This window comes from Podarcis gaigeae, assembly GCF_964106915.1.
Source record: "Podarcis gaigeae genome assembly, chromosome: 5".
In the NCBI taxonomy this organism is placed as follows: domain Eukaryota; kingdom Metazoa; phylum Chordata; class Lepidosauria; order Squamata; family Lacertidae; genus Podarcis; species Podarcis gaigeae.
In genome coordinates, this window is record NC_139681.1 from 30658973 (window position 1) to 30678964 (window position 19992).

Genomic DNA, 19992 nt, shown 5'->3' on the forward strand with positions numbered 1-19992 from the left:
ACTTTGAAGAATGTCTAGTAACACTATATTGAACAAAAATATTGGTTTACACAGCTTGCTTGGCTCATGGTTATTCTTTTCAAAAGCAAGGGCAACTAACACAAGGAATTTCTTGCCCTTTCTGTTCCTAGTAGCATTTTGAAGTTTCTTTGGGCAAATATGGGTTGTTGATGGAGTGTACACCAATGAGATTGCAAGCGCAGGTCTGTGTACATAGGATGTGTGCAGGTGTGTCGCTACTAGTCAGTGCAAATAAAAGAGGCCACCCTTCTGCAAGGGAAAACTGCTTTAAGGTGTGTTTTTTAAAACACACACACACACACACACACACACACACAACACCAAGCTGTGTATAAATTTTATGAAAAAAACAACACATATTTATTCATAATAACAATTAGTAAAAAATATCTTGAACCTCTTGCCCCAGGTTGATCGGTACTTGTACCACATGCGTCTCTCTGATGACGTTCTCCTTGATTTGATGGCCCGTTTCCAGGCAGAGATGGTGAAAGGCCTGGCAAGAGACACCAATCCAACAGCCACACTAAAAATGCTGCCAACTTTTGTGCGGTCCATTCCTGATGGCACAGGTAAGCAGCCGTTCTTCATTCCTCCTGCCATTATCAACGATAGCAATGAGTCTATTGATGGCTACTAGCCACAATGGCTATGATTTGTCTCCAGTGTCAGAAGGCAGAACGCCTCTGGATGCCCATTGCTGTTAATCACAAGTGGGAAGACTCATGTCTTGCTTGAAGGCATCTCATGGGCATCTAGTTGGAGGATGTTGGACCAGATGGACCTTGGGCCTGATCCAGCAGGGCTCTTCTTATTTTGTTAGTTTTAAGAGGATGGTTCATAATAAAGGCACTGAGATTCCCCAAGCCAAAAGCAGAGAGCAAGGAGGCAGTGTGAGGGGAGAGTGAAGCTGCCTATCTTCCCCATCTCCCCTAAAAGAAATGAAATGAATTCCAGGATTGTATAAGTAGGCCGTTAAAGCACAATGAAGGAAAACCAAGATCCTGTGTCCTCTAATTTTGGGCAGAAATCGCAATGCGCCAGAGTTGGAACAGGTACTTACCTTTGGTTGCTGCATGCCAGCCTGGAGATGGGAGTCCAGCAACATCTGAAGAGTCACTGGTTCCCCATCTCTGCTCTAATATCAACTATATAGTACAAATACATTAGACAATTTGTAAGAACCAGACAACACACAATTGTTTTCTACATTGAAATTCCTGCATTGCAGGGGGTTGGACTAGATGACCCCCAGGGTCCCTTCCAACTTTACAATTCTATGATTCTATGTCTCTGATAATATTTTGCCTGTGTGCATTTTGGACTGTCAGAGGCAGTATGTTTCTGAATGCCAGTCTTAGAGAATTGGGACTTTGGGGGAACCATTTCGCTACTGTGACACATGGTATGCTATGTAGCATAATGAAAGATGCCTGGTGGAGATGCTTCTGGATAAATCTGAATTTCTAGAATATTTGGCTTTTAAAAAATATAGTAAGAATGGCACCAATGCCCATGTCTGATCTCTCTACTGAGATCCTGATTGGGCTCTGATGCGGAGTTACCTGAAGTTTGGAAGACCCAATCATTTCTACCTGTTGTTTGTGTTACAGAAAAGGGTGAATTTCTTGCTTTAGATCTTGGGGGCTCCCGATTCAGAGTCCTAAAGGTCAAAGTGTCTGAAAATGGGAAGCAAAATGTTCAAATGGAGAGTCAAATCTATCCAACACCTAAAGAAATCATCCATGGGAGTGGGACAGATGTAAGTAGCGTATCTTCCTCTGAAACATGCTCTCTGTGAATAATGTATTCTAAGACATAAAAAGATCATATTAGCCAATTTTAGTTTTAATATTTGCAAGCTCCCAAGGCATAAACTTTCTCTGGGAATAGTTATTCAGAGCACCTCAACAGCTGCATCTGGAAATGAGCATGGCTTACTAAAAGTCAACCAAACCATGGCTGCCACATGCTGAGAATATGCATTAATCTTTAGCAAACCAGTGACAATTTTGGGATGATAGATGCATGGGATAATAGATATAGGATACAGAGGCTATGGCTGCATTCAGACACATTATTGTGTTAGTTTTATGAGTTATAGCGCTAGCACTTCTTCCCCAAATTCTAACATTCCTTTCACACCACAATACCCTGTTGTGTTTTGATCACTATACTGCCATGATGTACTAAATTTTAAATGGCAGGAAATAACAGTATGCCAGGATACTGTCCCAAATTTCATCACATGGGTATCAGTGAAAACAACAGGGAAGCTACAGAGCACAAATTTCCCGAGGTTCTCCTAGTTAATATGCAAACAGATTTTATTTTTCTGGAGAAAATTAAGAGGGAATTGAGTGCTAAACTTCTGCTAGATTCCACTAGATTTCCAAAAGTGGGTTTTACATTGTGTGAAAGATTACACACATGAAAACTGACAGGTAAGAAATTGTTGGGAAGATGAGATAATGTACCCTCTGAATTAGGGTTGCTATATTTCAATAAGTGAAAATCTGGAAGCAAAGGTTATTGAGCTTTTTGAGCAAAATTGGAACAACAACAAAATGGACGTTTTTGAGCCATTTTTTTCAGTAAAATTGCCAAAAATGGCACTGCTGACATGCGGTGCCCTATGACATTTCTGCTGATTTCAGCCCAGACACTGCTTCCAGAGCAATATTCCAAGAAATTCTGGACATATGACAACCCTACTCTGAATGCAGCCTGGTTTATGCTGACCTTGTGATAATAGGCTTTTTTTGTTATCATATTGCATAGAAAAAATAACCATTGTTAATTATAGGCATTGCTTTATCTCCTATTCCATTTGAGCCGTATGGAGCCTGCATTGTATTCTAGTAGGTAATATATAATAACTCACACTTCCCCCCTATTTTGATGCAGCTGTTTCAGTATGTAGCTGACTGTCTTGCAGACTTCATGGAGACAAAGAATATAAAGCATAAGAAATTTCCTCTTGGCTTTACCCTATCTTTTCCTTATATACAGAGAAAATTAGAGGAGGTAAGATCAATGTTCTTTATGGCTTTGAAACCAGGGTGAACCAAATTATTAACCAGAGCTGAGAGGCTGCCATTAGCAAGCAGCAGGGGCTCTCATGAAATGCCACTTTGCCCATGCTAGGAAGGTATAGTGCAGAGAATATAGCTTTGCAAAAGTGTGCATTATATCTGCTGGTTGTGACACTAAGTATATAAAATAGGTGTACAATTTTTGCTTCTAAAACTCAGGGGCTGAGAGTGTGATGGGATGGGAATAGCAGTTGTGCAGAGACAAGAATACTAGGACAAGTCACTGCATGCAGTGGCGTAGCGTGGGTTGTCAGCACCCGGGGCAAGGCAAGTAATTTGCACCCCCTAACACGTGGATTTGCGCCCCCAAACCCGTGGATTTGCGCCCCCTAACCCTAACCCCCAGATGTTGCGCCCGGTGTGGCCGGCCCCCCCTGCACCCCCCACGCTATGCCACTGACTGCATGGGACTCGGAAAGCAGGAAATATGAGTCCTGCTGCCTTGGGAAAACCTGAAAGTGCATAGGGATAGACAAATTTGTTAATTTCAGTTTCCTTCAGCTTTTTGTTTCCCGAGTCAGTTCCCCTCATTTCCATTTTTTAAATCCTTTCGAAAATTCATCAGCATTATATATCTCCTGATGTACAATTTTTTGTATGCAGTTTTGATTAATGTTTTGATTAATGAAGGGAGGCTCGCCTGGTGCCTTCATTATACATCTTTAGGTGCCAGGCGAAAGCATTCCTCTTCAACTAGGCCTTTGGCTGATTAACACCCTATATCCTTTTTCAATGTGTTCCAGTTTTTATTGCATATTTTGTGCTTCTATCTTGTATTTTTATGCTGTGAGCCACCCTGAGATCTTTGGATGAAGGGCTGTTTACAAATAATAATAATAATAATAATAATAATAATAATAATAATAATAGACACATTTTTCAAGTGATTTCTCCAAAGATAATCAATTTCTGTCTTTCCCCCCAAAATATATGGATTTTATACTACTTCTGCCTCTTGGCATATCTGTCCAATCAAATATTTGATGCTTTAAAAATGTTTTAAGGTTTTATACACTGTTAATTTTTTATTCATATTTAAAATTAGAGCAAAACAATACATTAGATCATGAACTACTGGTAAATTATAGTAAATATGTTACACCAGTCCATGCATAAACTAGAGAAAGAAAAAATAACAATCACCCCCCCCATCTCTCTCTCCTTTATATGCCGCTCTTTAAGCCATGTAGCACACATTGTTACTGGATAATTGCTTCTTCTTTTATTTCAAGGGTATACTGATTTCTTGGACAAAGCATTTTAAAGCCAGAGGAGTGCAGCAGACAGATGTGGTGAAATCTCTCCAGAAAGCCCTCAGAAAACACCAGGCAAGTTAAGATTTTTTTTTTAATATATAATCTGATTGCATTTAAAAAAAGTTGACATTTCCTAGCAGTTCTGGTGTGCAAGCTGGGACATTGGCACATACCGTCTGCAGAAAAAGAAACTGCCCCATTCAAACCTACAAAATTGTTATTGCAGAGCTTTTTCCTTCCTTGAAGTAAATGAAAGAACTTGGATCAACTTGTGCATTTCATCAGAGTATAATGGTCTGTCTGTCTGAAACTTCTAGGTGGTGGTGATATGCACCGCCACTTTGAAATTCCCATCCCTAGGTATTAAGCTGATTTTGTTTTTGAAAACACTGTGGTTCTTATTGATTGTAAGAATCTGAATATGTATTATTTTGACTTTACTGGTATGTTGCATTTGCCTCATTAGGACATTGATGTAGATATCTTGGCTTTGGTAAATGACACAGTTGGAACGATGATGACCTGTGGATACGATGATCAGCGATGTGAAGTTGGTGTCATTATTGGTAATTCTATATATTTTTTTTACCAGAGGCAGGGCCAATCTGGTTTAAGATAAAGTGAGTGTTCTGGGAGTATAGAACAGTTGAGCCCATGTGGCATTGCAGAAGGCACAGAAAATTATTTTTTTCTTAGAAAAATTCAATTTTATTTTATTTATTTTTAAATTATGATTATGTGTTTCTTCTTAATTAATTATGTGTTTCTTCCCCCCTTCCCTTCCCCCAACAACCTCCAAAATGAATCCGCTGGACTCAGGAACAGGCACAAATGCTTGCTACATGGAGGAAATGAGCAATATTGACTTAGTGGAAGGTGATGAAGGAAGGATGTGCATTAATACCGAATGGGGAGCCTTTGGAGATGATGCATCACTGGATGACATCAGGACAGAGTTTGACAAGGAGATTGATTTGGGCTCTTTCAATCCTGGAAAACAATTGTAAGTTTAGTCATCAGCTTGGGATAAGGCATCTTTCTAGTATTGTAGATATTTAGGCATGTGCACAATCTCAAAACAACCATGAAATAACATTGGGACAGAAGTAGCCTTGAATATATTAAGTGGCAGGCAAGTACTGTGAAGCGCTATTGATACTATTTAAGAGGAGTGCTTTGGCCAAGAATCTGGTTAAATCCTAAATCCCCAGGGGTTTAGTATCCTTCCAGTGATTGTTTGGGGCAGGCAGGGGGACAGTGAGAAACTGGCTCAGAGGAAGTGCCCTTCTCTCTGACCCCAAACACATTCCTAACTGAACTTTCACAGAAGGGTGCTGAATCACCCATGTTAAATAAATTGTGTGTGGTGCAGTGTGTGTGTTCTGAGTTGGGAGTTTTTTCTGAGTCCTTCCCCCATTCCAGCAGTAACTTAACTGCAAAGAAGAGGAGGGGGCAGATAAAAGAATAAAGAGTCCTTTGCTGCCATCTTTCTTTCCACAATCCTTTGTGGGTCTTTAGCAGCAGCAGTAGCAATAGGTAATCATGATAACAATAATGATTGTACAGTGGTACCTCGGGTTAAGTACTTAATTTGTTCCGGAGTTCCGTTCTGAAACTGTTCTTAACCTGAAGCACCACTTTAGCTAATGGAGCCTCCTGCTGCCGCCGCGCCGCCGGAGCACTATTTCTGTTCTCATCCTGAAGCAAAGTTCTTAACCCGAGGTAATATTTCTGGGTTAGCGGAGTCTGTAACCTGAAGCGTATGTAACCTGAGGTACCACTGTAATAGGGAGCGCTTCCAGACAGAGGATTAATATTACAAATGAGTCATTGGGAACAGTTTTTTCTCCTTTTTTGGGGGGAAATTTCTGGATTTTCCCCAAGAAATGTAAATCTAATTCTTTATTAGAAAGCATGAAATGCCCTTGATGCTTTCTGACAACAGCTTTCTGTTGAATTGCAGGTTTGAGAAGATGATTAGTGGTTTGTATTTAGGAGAACTCGTAAGAATTATCCTTCTGAAAATGACAAGGGAAGGTTTGCTTTTCAACGGGAAGTTGTCAACAGCTCTCTGCACCAAGGGCAAGATTGAGACAAAACACATTGCTGCCATGGAAAAGTAAGAGGCTTTAATCTGTCCATCAGAGAGTTTTCTGTAAGGGCAGCTTCTGTTCTACAATTTGTGCAAGCACTGATTTTGGGCAGCTACTCTGCCTTCAAAGCTACTCTGCTTTGGTGAGGCCAAATGCTTGCAGATGTTATTTAGGGCAGCCTCTTCCTCCTTCTTGCTCCATAGATCAGACCAGGTACAATGAGATTTCAGATAGGGTGGACAGTCACACAAAAGCAGAACATGTTGCTGCAAAAAATAGGACACAGCTTTGCATGTAATCTGCATGTACTAATTGGCATGTATAGATGCACCTTTAGAAATTAAAGGTACCCCTGCCCATACGGGCCAGACATGACCGACTCTAGGGTTGCACGCTCATCTCGCTCAAGAGGCCGGGAGCCGGCGCCGTCCGAAGACACTTCCGGGTCACGTGGCCAGCGTGATGAAGCTGCAGCTGGCGAGCCAGCACCAGCGCCGCACACGGAAACGCCGTTTACCTTCCCGCTATAAAGCGGTACCTATTTATCTACTTGCACTTAGGGGTGCTTTCAAACTGCTAGGTGGGCAAGAGCTGGGAACGAAGGACGGGAGCGCACCCCGCCATGGGGATTCGAACTGCCGACCTTACGATCTGCAAGTCCTAGGCACTGAGGTTTTACCCACAGCGCCACCTGCGTCCCCACCTTTAGAAATTACAGTGATTTAAATAGAAACATAGCAGTAGGGAAGATGGTGGCCAAAGATCTGTTGACCAGGTAGAAACGGCTGGCAAGGCCTCTGCTCTCTTTTCTTATGGTTTCTTGGCTGTGTACATTTAAATCACATGACTTCCTCCAGAGAATTCTGGGAGCTGTAGTCTGTCAAGGGTGCTGAGAACTGTAACTCTATGTAGGGTAAGCTACAGCTCCCAGGATTCTTTGGGGGAAGCAACGCACTTTAAATGTATAGTGTATATGCAGTCTTTATCTTTAATTCGATTTGGACCAGATAGCCTTTCTGATAGAAGATGCCTTTAAATAGAGGACTGTCCTCTGCAAAGTAGGACACATGACCACCTACTTCCAGAAATTTCTGGCCTGCTTATTCTTTCCATACAGAAAGTGGTTCACCACTGTCTCCCTCTCACTACTAAAAGCTGAAGTGGTTTCCTCAGGCATGTTTCTGATTCCTCTGTTTTGGGTTAGGTACAAAGAAGGCCTGAGCAATACTAAAGAAATTCTGACGGAACTGGGCCTGGCTCCATCGGAGGATGACTGCATTGCCGTTCAGCACGTCTGCACTGTTGTTTCATTTCGCTCAGCAAATCTCTGTGCTGCAGCTTTGGCAGCGGTACTCACACGCCTCCGTGAAAATAAAAAGGTTGCAAGGCTCCGAACGACAGTGGGAGTTGATGGGACGCTGTATAAGACACACCCTCAGTAAGTCACATCAAAGTAGGTAGGGTTGTCATGCCTGGGGAAATTATCATTGCTCATCTGCATATGATAATTAATTTAAGGGTATGCAGACATCTAGCAATCATGATGACTATGAGCCAAGTTGCCTTTGAAAAAGGGTAAGAAAAATTCATGAGCTGTCAACACTTGCTGGCTGTGATAGCTATACATAACTTTAATGTATCCCATAAAGTTTGTCCATGGAAGATTCTTTGATCTAGTGGAGGCTTCCATTGGCAGAATGGAGTTAGAGGGGCAATTTTTTTTGTTGATTTTCCTCTCCCTTCAAAAGCATCATGGAGGATGGTGTGGAGGCTGCAGTGAGGAATTGGTAAAAATGTGCCTCCTTTGCCATTATAGTGACATAAGCATCTGCTGGATCAAAGAACCTTCTGTCAGTAGAAGGGCACCAGTAGAAGGGATACAACTTGATACAGTATTTCTCTGGTTACCAGATGCTGTAGTCAAACTTGAGCAAATGGCTATTGCTATTAATGCCTAACTGATGAGCTTTCCACAGATATTTGGCTGGCCACTGTTTGATATTCTGATCTAGCAAAGCTTTCTACTTTGTTCTTGATTAAAACTGCCCTCAAAGGCTCTGCTTGGTCAGCAAAAAGCTAGCCTAAATAAGATCTTATGGAACTTCAGAAGAATGGTCCGGCAGTGGTTATTGCCAGGGAAGTCTGTGGACAGCTCTCCGTGATTCTGTTTCCCTCACACGTCCTGCTTTTGGCATGGATTTAGGGCGGTTTAGGTGGTTCCACCAAGCTGAGGGGGTGCAAAATTGAGATGATCCATAAGTGAGAAGAACCATTGATGGTGCCATATTCTGGCCTCACACAGGGCACAATTTTCGGAAAAATTATGGAAGTCTGCCCCTGCTTATGGGCTTTCTATTGGCATCTGGTTGGCCAATGAGGGAAACAGGGTGCTGAGAGGAGGGAGTAGGTAGGCCTTTGACTTGATTCATCAGATGTCTTTTGTTTTGTGCTCATGAACTGTGTGGACTTGAATCAAAAGGATTTCCTTGATCTGTGAAAGTGCTAAGCGGCTTAAGGGAGAAAGCAATTTAGCGCAATGGTGTGTGCTCCCTTGTATTTTATTGTGCACACAATATTTGTAAGCATTTAAAAGACCTTTTTGGCTTTAGGTATGCTAAGCGTCTCCATAAAGTAGTCAGAAGGCTGGTGCCCAACTGCGACGTTCGATTTCTGCTGTCAGAGAGTGGCAGTGGGAAGGGGGCTGCGATGGTAACTGCTGTTGCCTGCAGACTCTTATCTCAGCGCAAACAGATCAATGAGGTCTTGAGCCTCTTCCAAATAACCAAAGAGAACCTCATAGGTGTGAAAAACAGAATGAGGGCAGAACTGGAGTATGGCCTGAAGAAAGAAACGCATCCTACAGCCACTGTGAAAATGCTGCCCACATTTGTTTATGGAACACCAGATGGAACAGGTAAGGACCCAGAAAAGCTAATCTAAAACAAAGGGGAAGGTTGATGCAGATTGGTTTCACTTATTTGATTATATTAACAGGGGATCTTCCCATATCCTTCCAGCTTCTCATTCTTTGTTATGGTTATACCATCTGATATTCCAGGAACAAGATTGTAGTTTGGTACATTGGTTTGCTATTATTTTATTTCACAACTCTGTATTTTTCTCTGTTACTGACCTGGTTTTTCCAGTGTTTACATGTTCTTGTATGTAACAAAAAAATAAATAAAAAGCTTTAAAAAAGAGAGAGAGAGGAGGTAATAAAAACAACAGATAAGTTCACAGGAACCCCAGAAAGCAGTGAACATGTTTGAAAAGTGATTTATAATTTTTTTTAACAAGAAGCTCAGAGTCAGCAAGTTTGATTTGGAAATTCCAGAAGCCTTTCTGTGTAACAGTTAGGAAGGAAGACTTCAGTCAGATTAAAATGCTGATTTTTCTGTTGCAGAAAATGGAAAATTTCTGGCCCTTGATCTTGGGGGAACAAATTTCAGAGTTTTGCTTGTAAAAATCAGAAGTGGAAGAAGCAAATCAGTCCGAATGTACAATAAAATCTTTGCCATTCCTTTGGAAATTATGCAGGGAACAGGTGAAGAGGTAAAGTAAAACAAGTCAGTTATTTATTTTTATTGAACCTGTGGAGGGAATGCGGTATTTACTTGCTTACTCTGTAATAACAGAACCCAATTCCCACTCCAGTGGTTCTCCTAAACCCTTGCCACTGACAGCATTCAGTCTCACTTATTCCTTCTGAACCCTTAACTTACCAATAAACCAGTGACTATGGGGTACAGGCATGATACAAAGCCAATCAGATATAGATATCATACGTAAAGTATTTACGTTTATTCGCAACAAGATTATTAAGTGCACAAGCTTATCTGGTTACTTTAAGATAGTATAGTATATTTAAATGTATACACTTTTTTGTCACTTTAAACACCAACAGCTTATCCCCAGCTACTTTGAGTTTGACCTCACCCCAAAGGCGCACTCCTGCATTGTCTCCTGAGGCAGATAGATGCCAACAACAACAATATCCAGTTATTAATGTTAAATTAAAATAGCTTTAAGGAAGCAGTTAGTTACCTTATGAAAGCGTTTAGCAAAACTGCCCTTTTATTCTCTCCATCCCAGTTAAGTCCCATTAATGCTATAACAGAGGACTCCCCCCCCCCAAAAAAAAAACCCTTTACTGTGTCTTGCGGTGATCCTGCCAATCACCAGAGACCAACATGCCAAGCTTCTCCTCACTTCTCCCCACCCCCCAGTGCTGATTGGTTCTTCCTTTGCCCCTTCAGCCGGAGCCAAACAATTAAGCTACCCCCAACAAGTCTTTGGCCTCCAAGTCATTCCACCTGCCACTCAGACCTTCCTTCGACATTCCCCAGTACTTGTCCTCCACTGCCTTCTTCTGACTCGACTCCACAAACATAAAGCACCAAGAACTCCCATATATTCTCTTTCTTCCCTCCTAGCTGTTTGATCACATTGTCCAGTGCATTGCAGACTTTTTGGAGTACATGGGCATTAAGGGTGCCCGACTTCCTCTTGGCTTTACTTTTTCCTTCCCCTGCAGACAAGCATGTATTGATAAGGTAAGGAGGGGAGCTGAGATTTGACATGCTGTTTTGTTTCCTCTTTTAATCTTTGCAGAATTTTCCATAGAAACATTTCATTATTGTTTTTATTATTCCCTTCCCTTCCCTGTGGACTGACAAGAGTTTTATCACAGGTTTTACCAGAGAGTATATAAAATTGAATTAAATGTTAAGCAAAAAACAATCTCATTTGTGTTAAACAAAAAACAATCTCATTCTTACACGCACTTAGGCAGATTTACTTTGGACAAGGCATGCTTGACACAAGGCTGCTGATGCATACAGCAGCTCATGGAGAGTTAAAGCAAATTATTAAGGATGTGTGGAATACAAAACAACAATTCAGATCGAGTCCAATGTATATGTTTTTTCTGCACTGAAAAACCACTTCTATATTGTCATAGGCTTTGTGTTGCAACAATAACAGGAGTGGCAGTCAGTTTGAATTGCATGGCCACTTCTGATACCAGTGTTGCACCTCCATCAGGGATGCTGATACAGGAAGTAACCAAACCATCCAGCTTTCTGTTTCAGCCATGGCCAGCCAGTTTCTTATGGCACCTGGCATACCGTGAAGTACCACCGGTTTAAACTTCCCAACGCTAAGTATGTAACAGGCTGCCTTGGGAGTTGGCAAGCTCTCTTGTGCTAGAGAGTGTACATTTGGAAGGGATCTTAGAGATAATCTTGTCTGGACTCTTGCTTGATGCAGGAAACCCACAACGACAGAGTGTATAGCCCTCCTGCTCTGTTCCCTGAAGCATCCCCCTCTATCAGGAAGGGAGCATTTTGGTATTTTAATATTTCCCCAAAATGCAATATGTTGAACCAAGCTCCTTTTGAAAGTGTAATCCAACTTTTAAGTGTTCTACCTGTTTTTCTCCTCTTGGTGTAAGCATCTTTCATTTATTGATTCTATGACTTCCCCACTTTAGGGAACTCTTGTTGGGTGGACAAAAGGGTTCAAGGCAACAGACTGCGAAGGAGAGGATGTTGTTGATATGCTCAGGGAAGCTATCAAACGAAGGAATGTAAGTACCATTGTGGGGAAATCTCCCAAAGGTTCAAGCACCAATCCCTTGCTATGACAATAGTATAGAACTGAATCTCAGTTATCCAAATGTAGCTCTATCACTAGGTGCTGCAAATACTCTAAATGCTTTCAAAGGTGTTGGTTTCATCTGTGGACTCCTTCAGATATCCTTTTTATTGTGCTTTCATGATGATAGATAGTATAAAGCTAGTGCTTAGTGCACAATACATCGAAGGGCGTGTATGTGTTTGTTTGTTTGTTTTTCGCTCTTTGCACATTCACAAAATCAGTTTTTTATTTCAGGAATTTGATCTGGATATTGTAGCAGTGGTAAATGATACAGTTGGGACAATGATGACATGTGGCTATGAAGACCCAAATTGCGAAATCGGCCTCATTGCAGGTAAAAAGCAATCCTGTAAGACTTGTGTATGGATGTTCCAGGATGTGACAGAATAAGATTTGTAACCAACAGTGAAATTATATGCTAAAATCTTTTGGGAGATGGAATCTTGGTCAACTTGCTGTTTCTGGGCAAGGAGGGGAGAACCTTTGGTCCTTCAGATGACATTGGACTCTAATTCCTATTGGCCCCAGTCAGCATGGCCAATAGTCAGGGATGATGGAAATTATAGATGATGAGAATTACAGTGAGCCTTGTTGGGAATGATGGAAACTAATAATGTTATGAGCAATACAGATGAGGAGAGAAAGGGAACCTACAAAGTGTTGCATGCCACCTAGTGGTATGAGGTATACACTGCACCCCAAGCTCTAATATGAACCTTAGTTCCCTAGATATAGGGCATAAAATTGATTTAGTTTGCATTTAAAGGTAACCCTACACAAGTCACACTTTTTGAAACAATATACAAACCGAAACGTAGCCGCTGTTTGAAATTCGCACAACTTTGAATTTTGCAAAGTCAGATAATGTGTACAGAAATGTAAATATTGCAGTAAAGTGTGTGTTTACCTGCATATATTATTTAAAAGAAAATACCAACATGCAAAACATAATGGAAACCTGATTTGCAAAATAGTGTATAATAACATTGCTTACAAAGATATGTCTGTTATGAGAAATTCACAGTAAAATGCTGTTGAATTTTCGGGAGCACTTAGTGTTGTTTTTTAAAATTTAAGACTAGAAACATGTGAAACTGAGTGAGTAAAACAGAATTTGACAGATTTTCCTGTCCCTACTTTTAGGCCCTAAATTTTATCTCCCACTTAGAGAGAAAAAAATCAAACTTCTAGGAAATGTTTTTTTCATTCCCCAGGTCTTTGTGCTTCTCCTGGTGGTTGCTTTAAAGGAATAAAATACACATGCCTCTTCCTTCCTTCCTTCCTTCCTTCCTTCCTTCCTTCCTTCCAGGGACAGGCAGTAATGTTTGCTACATGGAAGACATGCGTAATATAGAAATTGTAGAAGGAGACGAGGGCAAAATGTGCATCAATACAGAATGGGGAGGATTTGGCGACAATGGCTGCATAGATAATCTCAGGACAAAATATGACAAAGAAGTGGATGAGGGGTCATTGAATCCTGGGGAACAGAGGTAACAGTCTGTGGTTTATTGCTATTGCAATGTCTTCAGGACATATGTAGGAATGGCAGATAATTCTATTAGAAAAGGAGGTGGAAATAGTGGTTTGTGTGTTCATGTGTAGTCAGGAATAGAAATCACTCAAGTAAACACAGTTGGTATTTGTTCACATCATCATCACAGCTGTTTTTATGTCCACAAACAGTACAACAGTAATAACCTTTTTACATTGTTTTGATGTTTCCTTGACATTGAAACGAATGTAAGTTACGTAAAGTATGTTAAGTAGCAGACAATGTAGTGAATGTTATTACATTCAGTGGAAACCAAAGTACAGTGCAACGGAAACAGTGTTGATTGTGATGAGCACAGGTTGGAATGGAAATCACAGTTTCTTCCATTCCTAGGCATATATGAACTTTGAGTAATCTTTCCACTTAAGAACACGCCTGCTATTCCACTTTAAAACACCTTACAAAGCATGAGTCTGTTGCTGTCATGTTTATTTCCATCCTAAGAGTCAACGCACATGTTCAGAAAAGGCATGTGGTATGCACAGACTATATCCCAGGCCCCATTTTTGCATACGTAACTGAACATGTGTTAAATGTTGTCCAAATCCTTTTTCTTTTTTCTGTATAAGGTATGAGAAAATGACCAGTGGAATGTATCTGGGTGAAATAGTGAGACAGATCTTGATAGACTTGACCAAGCAAGGACTTCTCTTCCGGGGTCAGATTTCAGAGCGGCTGAGAACAAGAGGAATATTTGAAACCAAATTCCTGTCCCAGATTGAAAGGTAAAACAATGTGTTGTACTAAGAGTATTTTCCTCACTGCTTGCCACTTTCACACATATCAGACTAGTGAGAAGCAACTGAATGATTGCAGCTTTGTAAATATTTTATACATCATCAGAAAATAATACAGTTGGGAAAAAGAAGTGTTGGTTGACTGAGATGCTGAACCCTGTTACTCAGGGCCATCTGCAGTTCTATAGTGAACAACTTTACTTGGGTTTTATTGGGTGTGAATGAACCCAGTGTATTTCAAACATCAGTATCACACTGCTTTCAGCAGTAAAATACTTCGAGTCTGTACTGTTTGCACTATCGCTTCATAAACTTTAAGTGATCCTTTCTGCTTTGTCCTCAGATTGGAGGGGGTGGAAATGAGCAGCTATTCCCTATGCCCTTGGATTGAGTGAGCATGGATGATGCTAATTTTGAAAAGTACATTTCACCCAGGAGAGCTAAAATAGTAGCATCCTGCTTTTAAACTAGTGTTTGCTTTCAGACAATTAAATCTTGACTGAATAAGCCAAAGTATCAAGAAATGTTTTTCCCATGCTCTCAGCCTTTTCTCTCCTCCCTTTGAGGTGCAAGCAAGGAAACAAGGAAATCTTTAGTTATTTATCATAATTCCCTGTTTAGTCTGAACAGGATAATGATGATTGCCACTTCATAACATGACACAGGGCCGGCCCACCCATGAGGCAAAATGAGGCGACTGGTGGCTGTGTCCACAGGGGCAGCAGATCCTGAAATAGATCTTTATTCCCCCACCTTGTTCCTGTCGCAGATCTTCACTCACTGCTTCTTCCCTAGCAGGGAGGAGGGGTGCCATTTTGTGGTTCACCTCAGGCACCAAAATGTCCTAGGCCGGCCCTGACATGACAGGATATTAAACCGTGGAGCAAACACATTTCCACAAAAGGTCAGACTTTTTGCAATACAGTGGTACCTCTGGTTACGAACTTAATTCATTCTGGAGGTCCGTTCTTAAGCTGAAACTGTTCTTATCCTGAGACGCGCTTTTGCTAATGGGGTTCCCTGCTGTGCGCATGAACCTCTGGCATGCAATTTCTGTTCGCATCCTGGGGCAAAGTTCACAACCAGGAGCAGCTACTTCTGGGTTAGTGGAGCTCGTAACCTGAAGCATTTGCAACCAGAAGCGTTTGTAACCAGAGGAAGTGATAGGGAAATGCAGCAGAAAGTAGAAGTGCCCTTTGTGATTTAGGCTCAGTCAGTAGGAGGAGTAGAGGGGGGGGAAACCTGTTCATCTATTGACTTATTTAGTACATTTGGCCCCAGCTCTGCGTCCTAACCAGAAGTGCCTGTTGTGTTTTGTCTGAGTGCAGTGACCGGCTTGTCCTACTTCAAGTAAGAAGAATCTTGCAGCAGCTTGGGCTTGACAGCACTTGTGATGACAGTATCATTGTAAAGGAAGTTTGTGGCTCCGTTTCCAAGAGAGCAGCCCAGCTGTGTGGGGCCGGGCTGGCCGCTATAGTGGAGAAGATACGGGACAACAGAAATCTTGAGCACTTAAAAACCACTGTAGGTGTGGATGGCACCTTATACAAACTACACCCACAGTGAGTACACAGCATCACTGTTGTTGTTTTGCCTTGCAGAATTGACCGATTTTTTAAAGATAATATTCTGCTTAGTTGATGGGGATTAAAAAGGTTGGGGGAAAGAGAAATTGCTACAATGCTGTTTCAGTTAGCCCTATTACACTTGTTTGAATAGATTGTAATAAAGAGCTGGGAAAAGTTCTGCTTTTAATGGACTACAGGCCCCTCCAGAGAGATGGGTGATTTTCTGAAGGTCTTCTGCAACATGTCATTGATGGGAAGGACCATAGCTCAGTGATAGAGCATTTGTCTTGCATGCAGAAGGTCTTAGGTTCAATCCCCAGCATGTCCGGTAAGGCTGGGAGAGAATCCTGCCTGAAATCCTAGAGAGCCACCACCAGCTAGTGCAGACAATACTGAGCTAGATTGACCAATGGTCTGACTCGGTATAAGGCACCTTTGTATGTTCCTGTGCAATATGGACGCATTAGTGGTGGATCCACACCACATTGTGCTTTATTAGCTGTTCTGCGCTTCTTCCTCAATGCTGCACCCCAGGGCACCCCTCTACTTCCCCTCCCACTTATATTAGTGAAAACCTTCCATGGAGAAGGCTAAATAGCTGTACTTGCAGATACAGTTGAAGTGAGAGAAGAACCTGCCCTCTTGCCCCTGATGCTGGTTGACTTACCTGTTGCAGGGAGTGGGATCTACCGGGGGGTACAAGGTGTTTTGTGAGTGCAGAGCATACAGAGAGAGAGAGAGAGAGAGAGACTCTGACTGGATTACTGTCAATCCTTACAGTGTAAAAGCCCTCCCTCTGTATTCTCCTGTCCCTACCCATCATAATGACAGGCATTTTGCCAGTTAAGAAATAAACAGCAGTGTGCAATTATTGCATTTTTTTTTGCTTTGTTTTTCCTCTCTTTAGCTTTTCTAGAATCTTGCAAGAAACGGTAAAAGAACTGGCGCCTCAATGTGATGTGACATTCATGCTGTCTGAAGACGGGAGTGGAAAGGGAGCTGCCTTAATTACTGCTGTTGCAAAACGAGTGCATAATGTTGCTGAAAATTAAGTGGTCAGGCAGCAGTGATTTTTTTGTGTGTGTGTGAAACCTACCGAAGCAGTAGTTCAAAAGTGGTGCACACATCTGTGGCCCAGGGTTGGCCAATGTTGTGGCCTTTAGATGCTGTTGGAGTAAAACTCCCATCGTCCCTGGCTGTTGGGACATGTCATTCAACAGTCTCTGGAAGGCTCCAAGTTTGGCCACTCCTGTTTGTATCCTGATGGTTGGGCAGCTGTGCAAACAGAAAGCAGTTTTTCTTGCCAAAACTGAGGCAGGTGTTGGCGCATCTGAACATAGGTTTCCATAAGTTGTCTTATGTTTAGAGATACAACAATATACTTGACATTTCTGTGTTAGGCTCATAATATAAAACAGCCAGGCCATATAAATGTAACTATTTTGTCAACTATTTTAAACATATTTATATGTTCTACTGCTCCCTTTCCCCTTTCCCATCCATGTCCTTTCGCATTCATGTCTAAATATTCTTTGTAATGTACAACTCATAATTTGGAAGTAGATATTATGTCCTTGTATAGGTATCCTTGGATAGGCATGTGCTGAGAGCCGGCACTGTTGTTTTACTTTTTATTATTTCTTTTAGAAAAGGAAATTAAAAAGGCTGATGTGCAAAAGATAATCAATCCATGTTCTTTTTCAAACAAATTGTTGTGTTTAATGAGTTGCTCACAGTTGGCGCTGCTTGGGATGGAAATCCAGGCCTTTGTAGAAGGAGAGAGGAGAGATGGTCGGTCTGCACCATTCCACTTGGTAATCTGAAAATAATAATCTACTGACTGCCCACAGCAATATGAAGTGGCTCAAAAACTTTTTATGACCCCACTTTACACTTTAAAAATCAAACTAAGGTGTTGGGCTTCGTGACTAGCTTTGGAGCATAATCTGATAGTCTGTGCACTTTAAAAATTAGCCTGTGGGTAGGGATGGGGGAGAGATTTGATTCAGTTTTCATTTAAAAGCGAATCTTATCAAATCTGCACTTTCCAAAAAAATATGAGTACTGGCACACAGCTATCCTTCAAAATTCACACCTATCTGAATTTTGAGATGCAGTTCTCCAACCAATACTTTGTGTTTTAATAAGAGTCGCTGAAAGTTGTGAGTGAAACAACACACAATACCACCTAAAGCAACATAAACATACTTAGACTATGCCCAGAGTCTGAAATGCACCACTATTTTTTGTTCATGATATTTTTGTTTCATACAGAATTGTAGGAGTTGTAAGGGACCACAAGGATCATCTAGTCCAACCCCCTGCAATACAGGCATCTTTTGCCCAATATGGGGCTTGAACTCAGGCTCCTGAGCTGCAAAGGGTACCATCACTGCCTCCACCAGTCACCTCAGGCAACTTGGGTTACAGCAGATTCCTTCTTGAAATGTTGCTACTTAAAACATTGCAAATATTCTTAATGGAACTGCTTGGTGGGTGTTCAACCTGTCAAGAGGCAACCTGAAGTATTTGTTTAAAAGGCCCTGTTTCCTGCTGCTGTCAATCCAACAAGAACTATTTCCATTTCTTTTTTTACGAATGAGAATGTGCTTAGGGAAACACCTCTCTGGCAAGTGGCATGAGGGTTTGCAAACAGCATTGCCTTTTTGTATGTGGGAATCTGATTTCATATAATAAATATGAAATAAAAGGAGGACCTTGTATAATTATTAATGACACGTAATTCCTTTAACACTTTAGAAGATGCTGCAACAAGCTACTTTCAAACATATTTTGGTTCAATTTATGGAAATACGTTGCTGGATTAAGCTTTGTAGGAGGTGTATACATTACCAAATACCTAAAGCAAAGAAAGGAACGAGTGGACTTTAAAGATATTCTGTTCTGTACAGATCCTGTTCTGTACATATTATTTATAAGAAATAAAAAAGCACATAGCTGGTGCAAAGTAAATTGGATTGTCAATGTGTGCTTTCAATATGCTTTATCTGAGATTCGAGACGTGTTTCTTGTTTTAAACTCTGTGGTTTCCCTTTAAGATCAAACTTCACTTGTGCTTTCAGGCCGACTCTTTTGCAGTTCACACTGTGTGGTCACCAGCTTCGCTACTGCATGCCAAAGCACAGCCACAGAACAATGGAAGGGCCTGACACGTGCCACATGCCAGGTGCAGCATGCAGTTTTGCTTAACTGGCTTTCTGAGCCATACTTACAGTGCAATCTTACACATGGCTACTCAAACTTAACTCCTCCCCTGCATTCAGTGGAACTTACTTCCAGGTAAGTTGGCATAAGATCGCAGCCTTGAAGTGCTACAAGCCATCATACACTTACGATCAAACAATTGCCAGTGAATAAGAGAAACTAGCACGGGTACATGCTTTCCAAAACTATAAAGGGGAAGATGTAGGATTTTATAACATACTGTTATGAGTTTGTGGGTTCCAGACCACTACAATCTCTGGATCAAGCAAGTGCCAGAATTTAACTGAGGCTTAGGGTGCTGTGTGCTAGACACTTCTAATTCTGTGGAATCAGCAAGTGTTAAAAGCTAATTAACCCAGGCTGGTTTCCCACAAAGTTATAGCCCGGGTGATGGACCATTAAGAGAACAAAGCATCAAAGGGACTCCTGTAACACAGCAAATGGTTGGGGCCCCTTTTCCTCAACAGATAAGGGCACAGCTTAGGATAGAATAGTTAAGAGTTAGGTGTTACATCACCTAGAGGTGGGGAAAGTTTGCAGGTTGGTAAAGGCTGGAGAGAGGGTCAGAGCACAATGGTTGATACCTGAATTAAAGGCTGCAGCTAGATGAGAAGCAAGATCTTCTTGGGGTGATTATGCTTGAGGTGATGGAACCCCTCCATTGTAGATACGGGTTCTATATACAGGGTGAATCCTTTAAAAGAGGCCCCGTGGATGCAGAGTACACATGTTCCACGGGGCCTCTTTTAAAAGACTCACCCTGTATATAGAATCATAGACTTTT

The 19992-nt window shown here is 41.4% G+C and overlaps 1 protein-coding gene across 4 annotated transcripts in view; it reads left to right on the forward strand.

The window, feature by feature from the left end:
* Positions 1–18564, forward strand: part of LOC310845510 (hexokinase HKDC1) — a 28882-nt gene extending 10318 nt beyond the window's left edge. For all 4 annotated transcript variants that reach the window (XM_083740596.1, XM_083740595.1, XM_083740598.1 and 1 more), the window contains exons 2-18: positions 431–593; positions 1635–1783; positions 2929–3048; positions 4349–4444; positions 4839–4938; positions 5192–5375; positions 6336–6491; positions 7670–7903; positions 9075–9379; positions 9869–10017; positions 10899–11018; positions 11957–12052; positions 12358–12457; positions 13433–13616; positions 14248–14403; positions 15744–15977; positions 16891–18564. In XM_083740596.1, the coding sequence (XP_083596722.1) occupies positions 431–593; positions 1635–1783; positions 2929–3048; positions 4349–4444; positions 4839–4938; positions 5192–5375; positions 6336–6491; positions 7670–7903; positions 9075–9379; positions 9869–10017; positions 10899–11018; positions 11957–12052; positions 12358–12457; positions 13433–13616; positions 14248–14403; positions 15744–15977; positions 16891–17035 (2691 nt within the window). In that variant the 3' untranslated portion in view covers positions 17036–18564. The remainder of the gene's footprint in view (positions 1–430; positions 594–1634; positions 1784–2928; positions 3049–4348; positions 4445–4838; positions 4939–5191; positions 5376–6335; positions 6492–7669; positions 7904–9074; positions 9380–9868; positions 10018–10898; positions 11019–11956; positions 12053–12357; positions 12458–13432; positions 13617–14247; positions 14404–15743; positions 15978–16890) is intronic.
* Positions 18565–19992: the final 1428 nt, after the last annotated feature.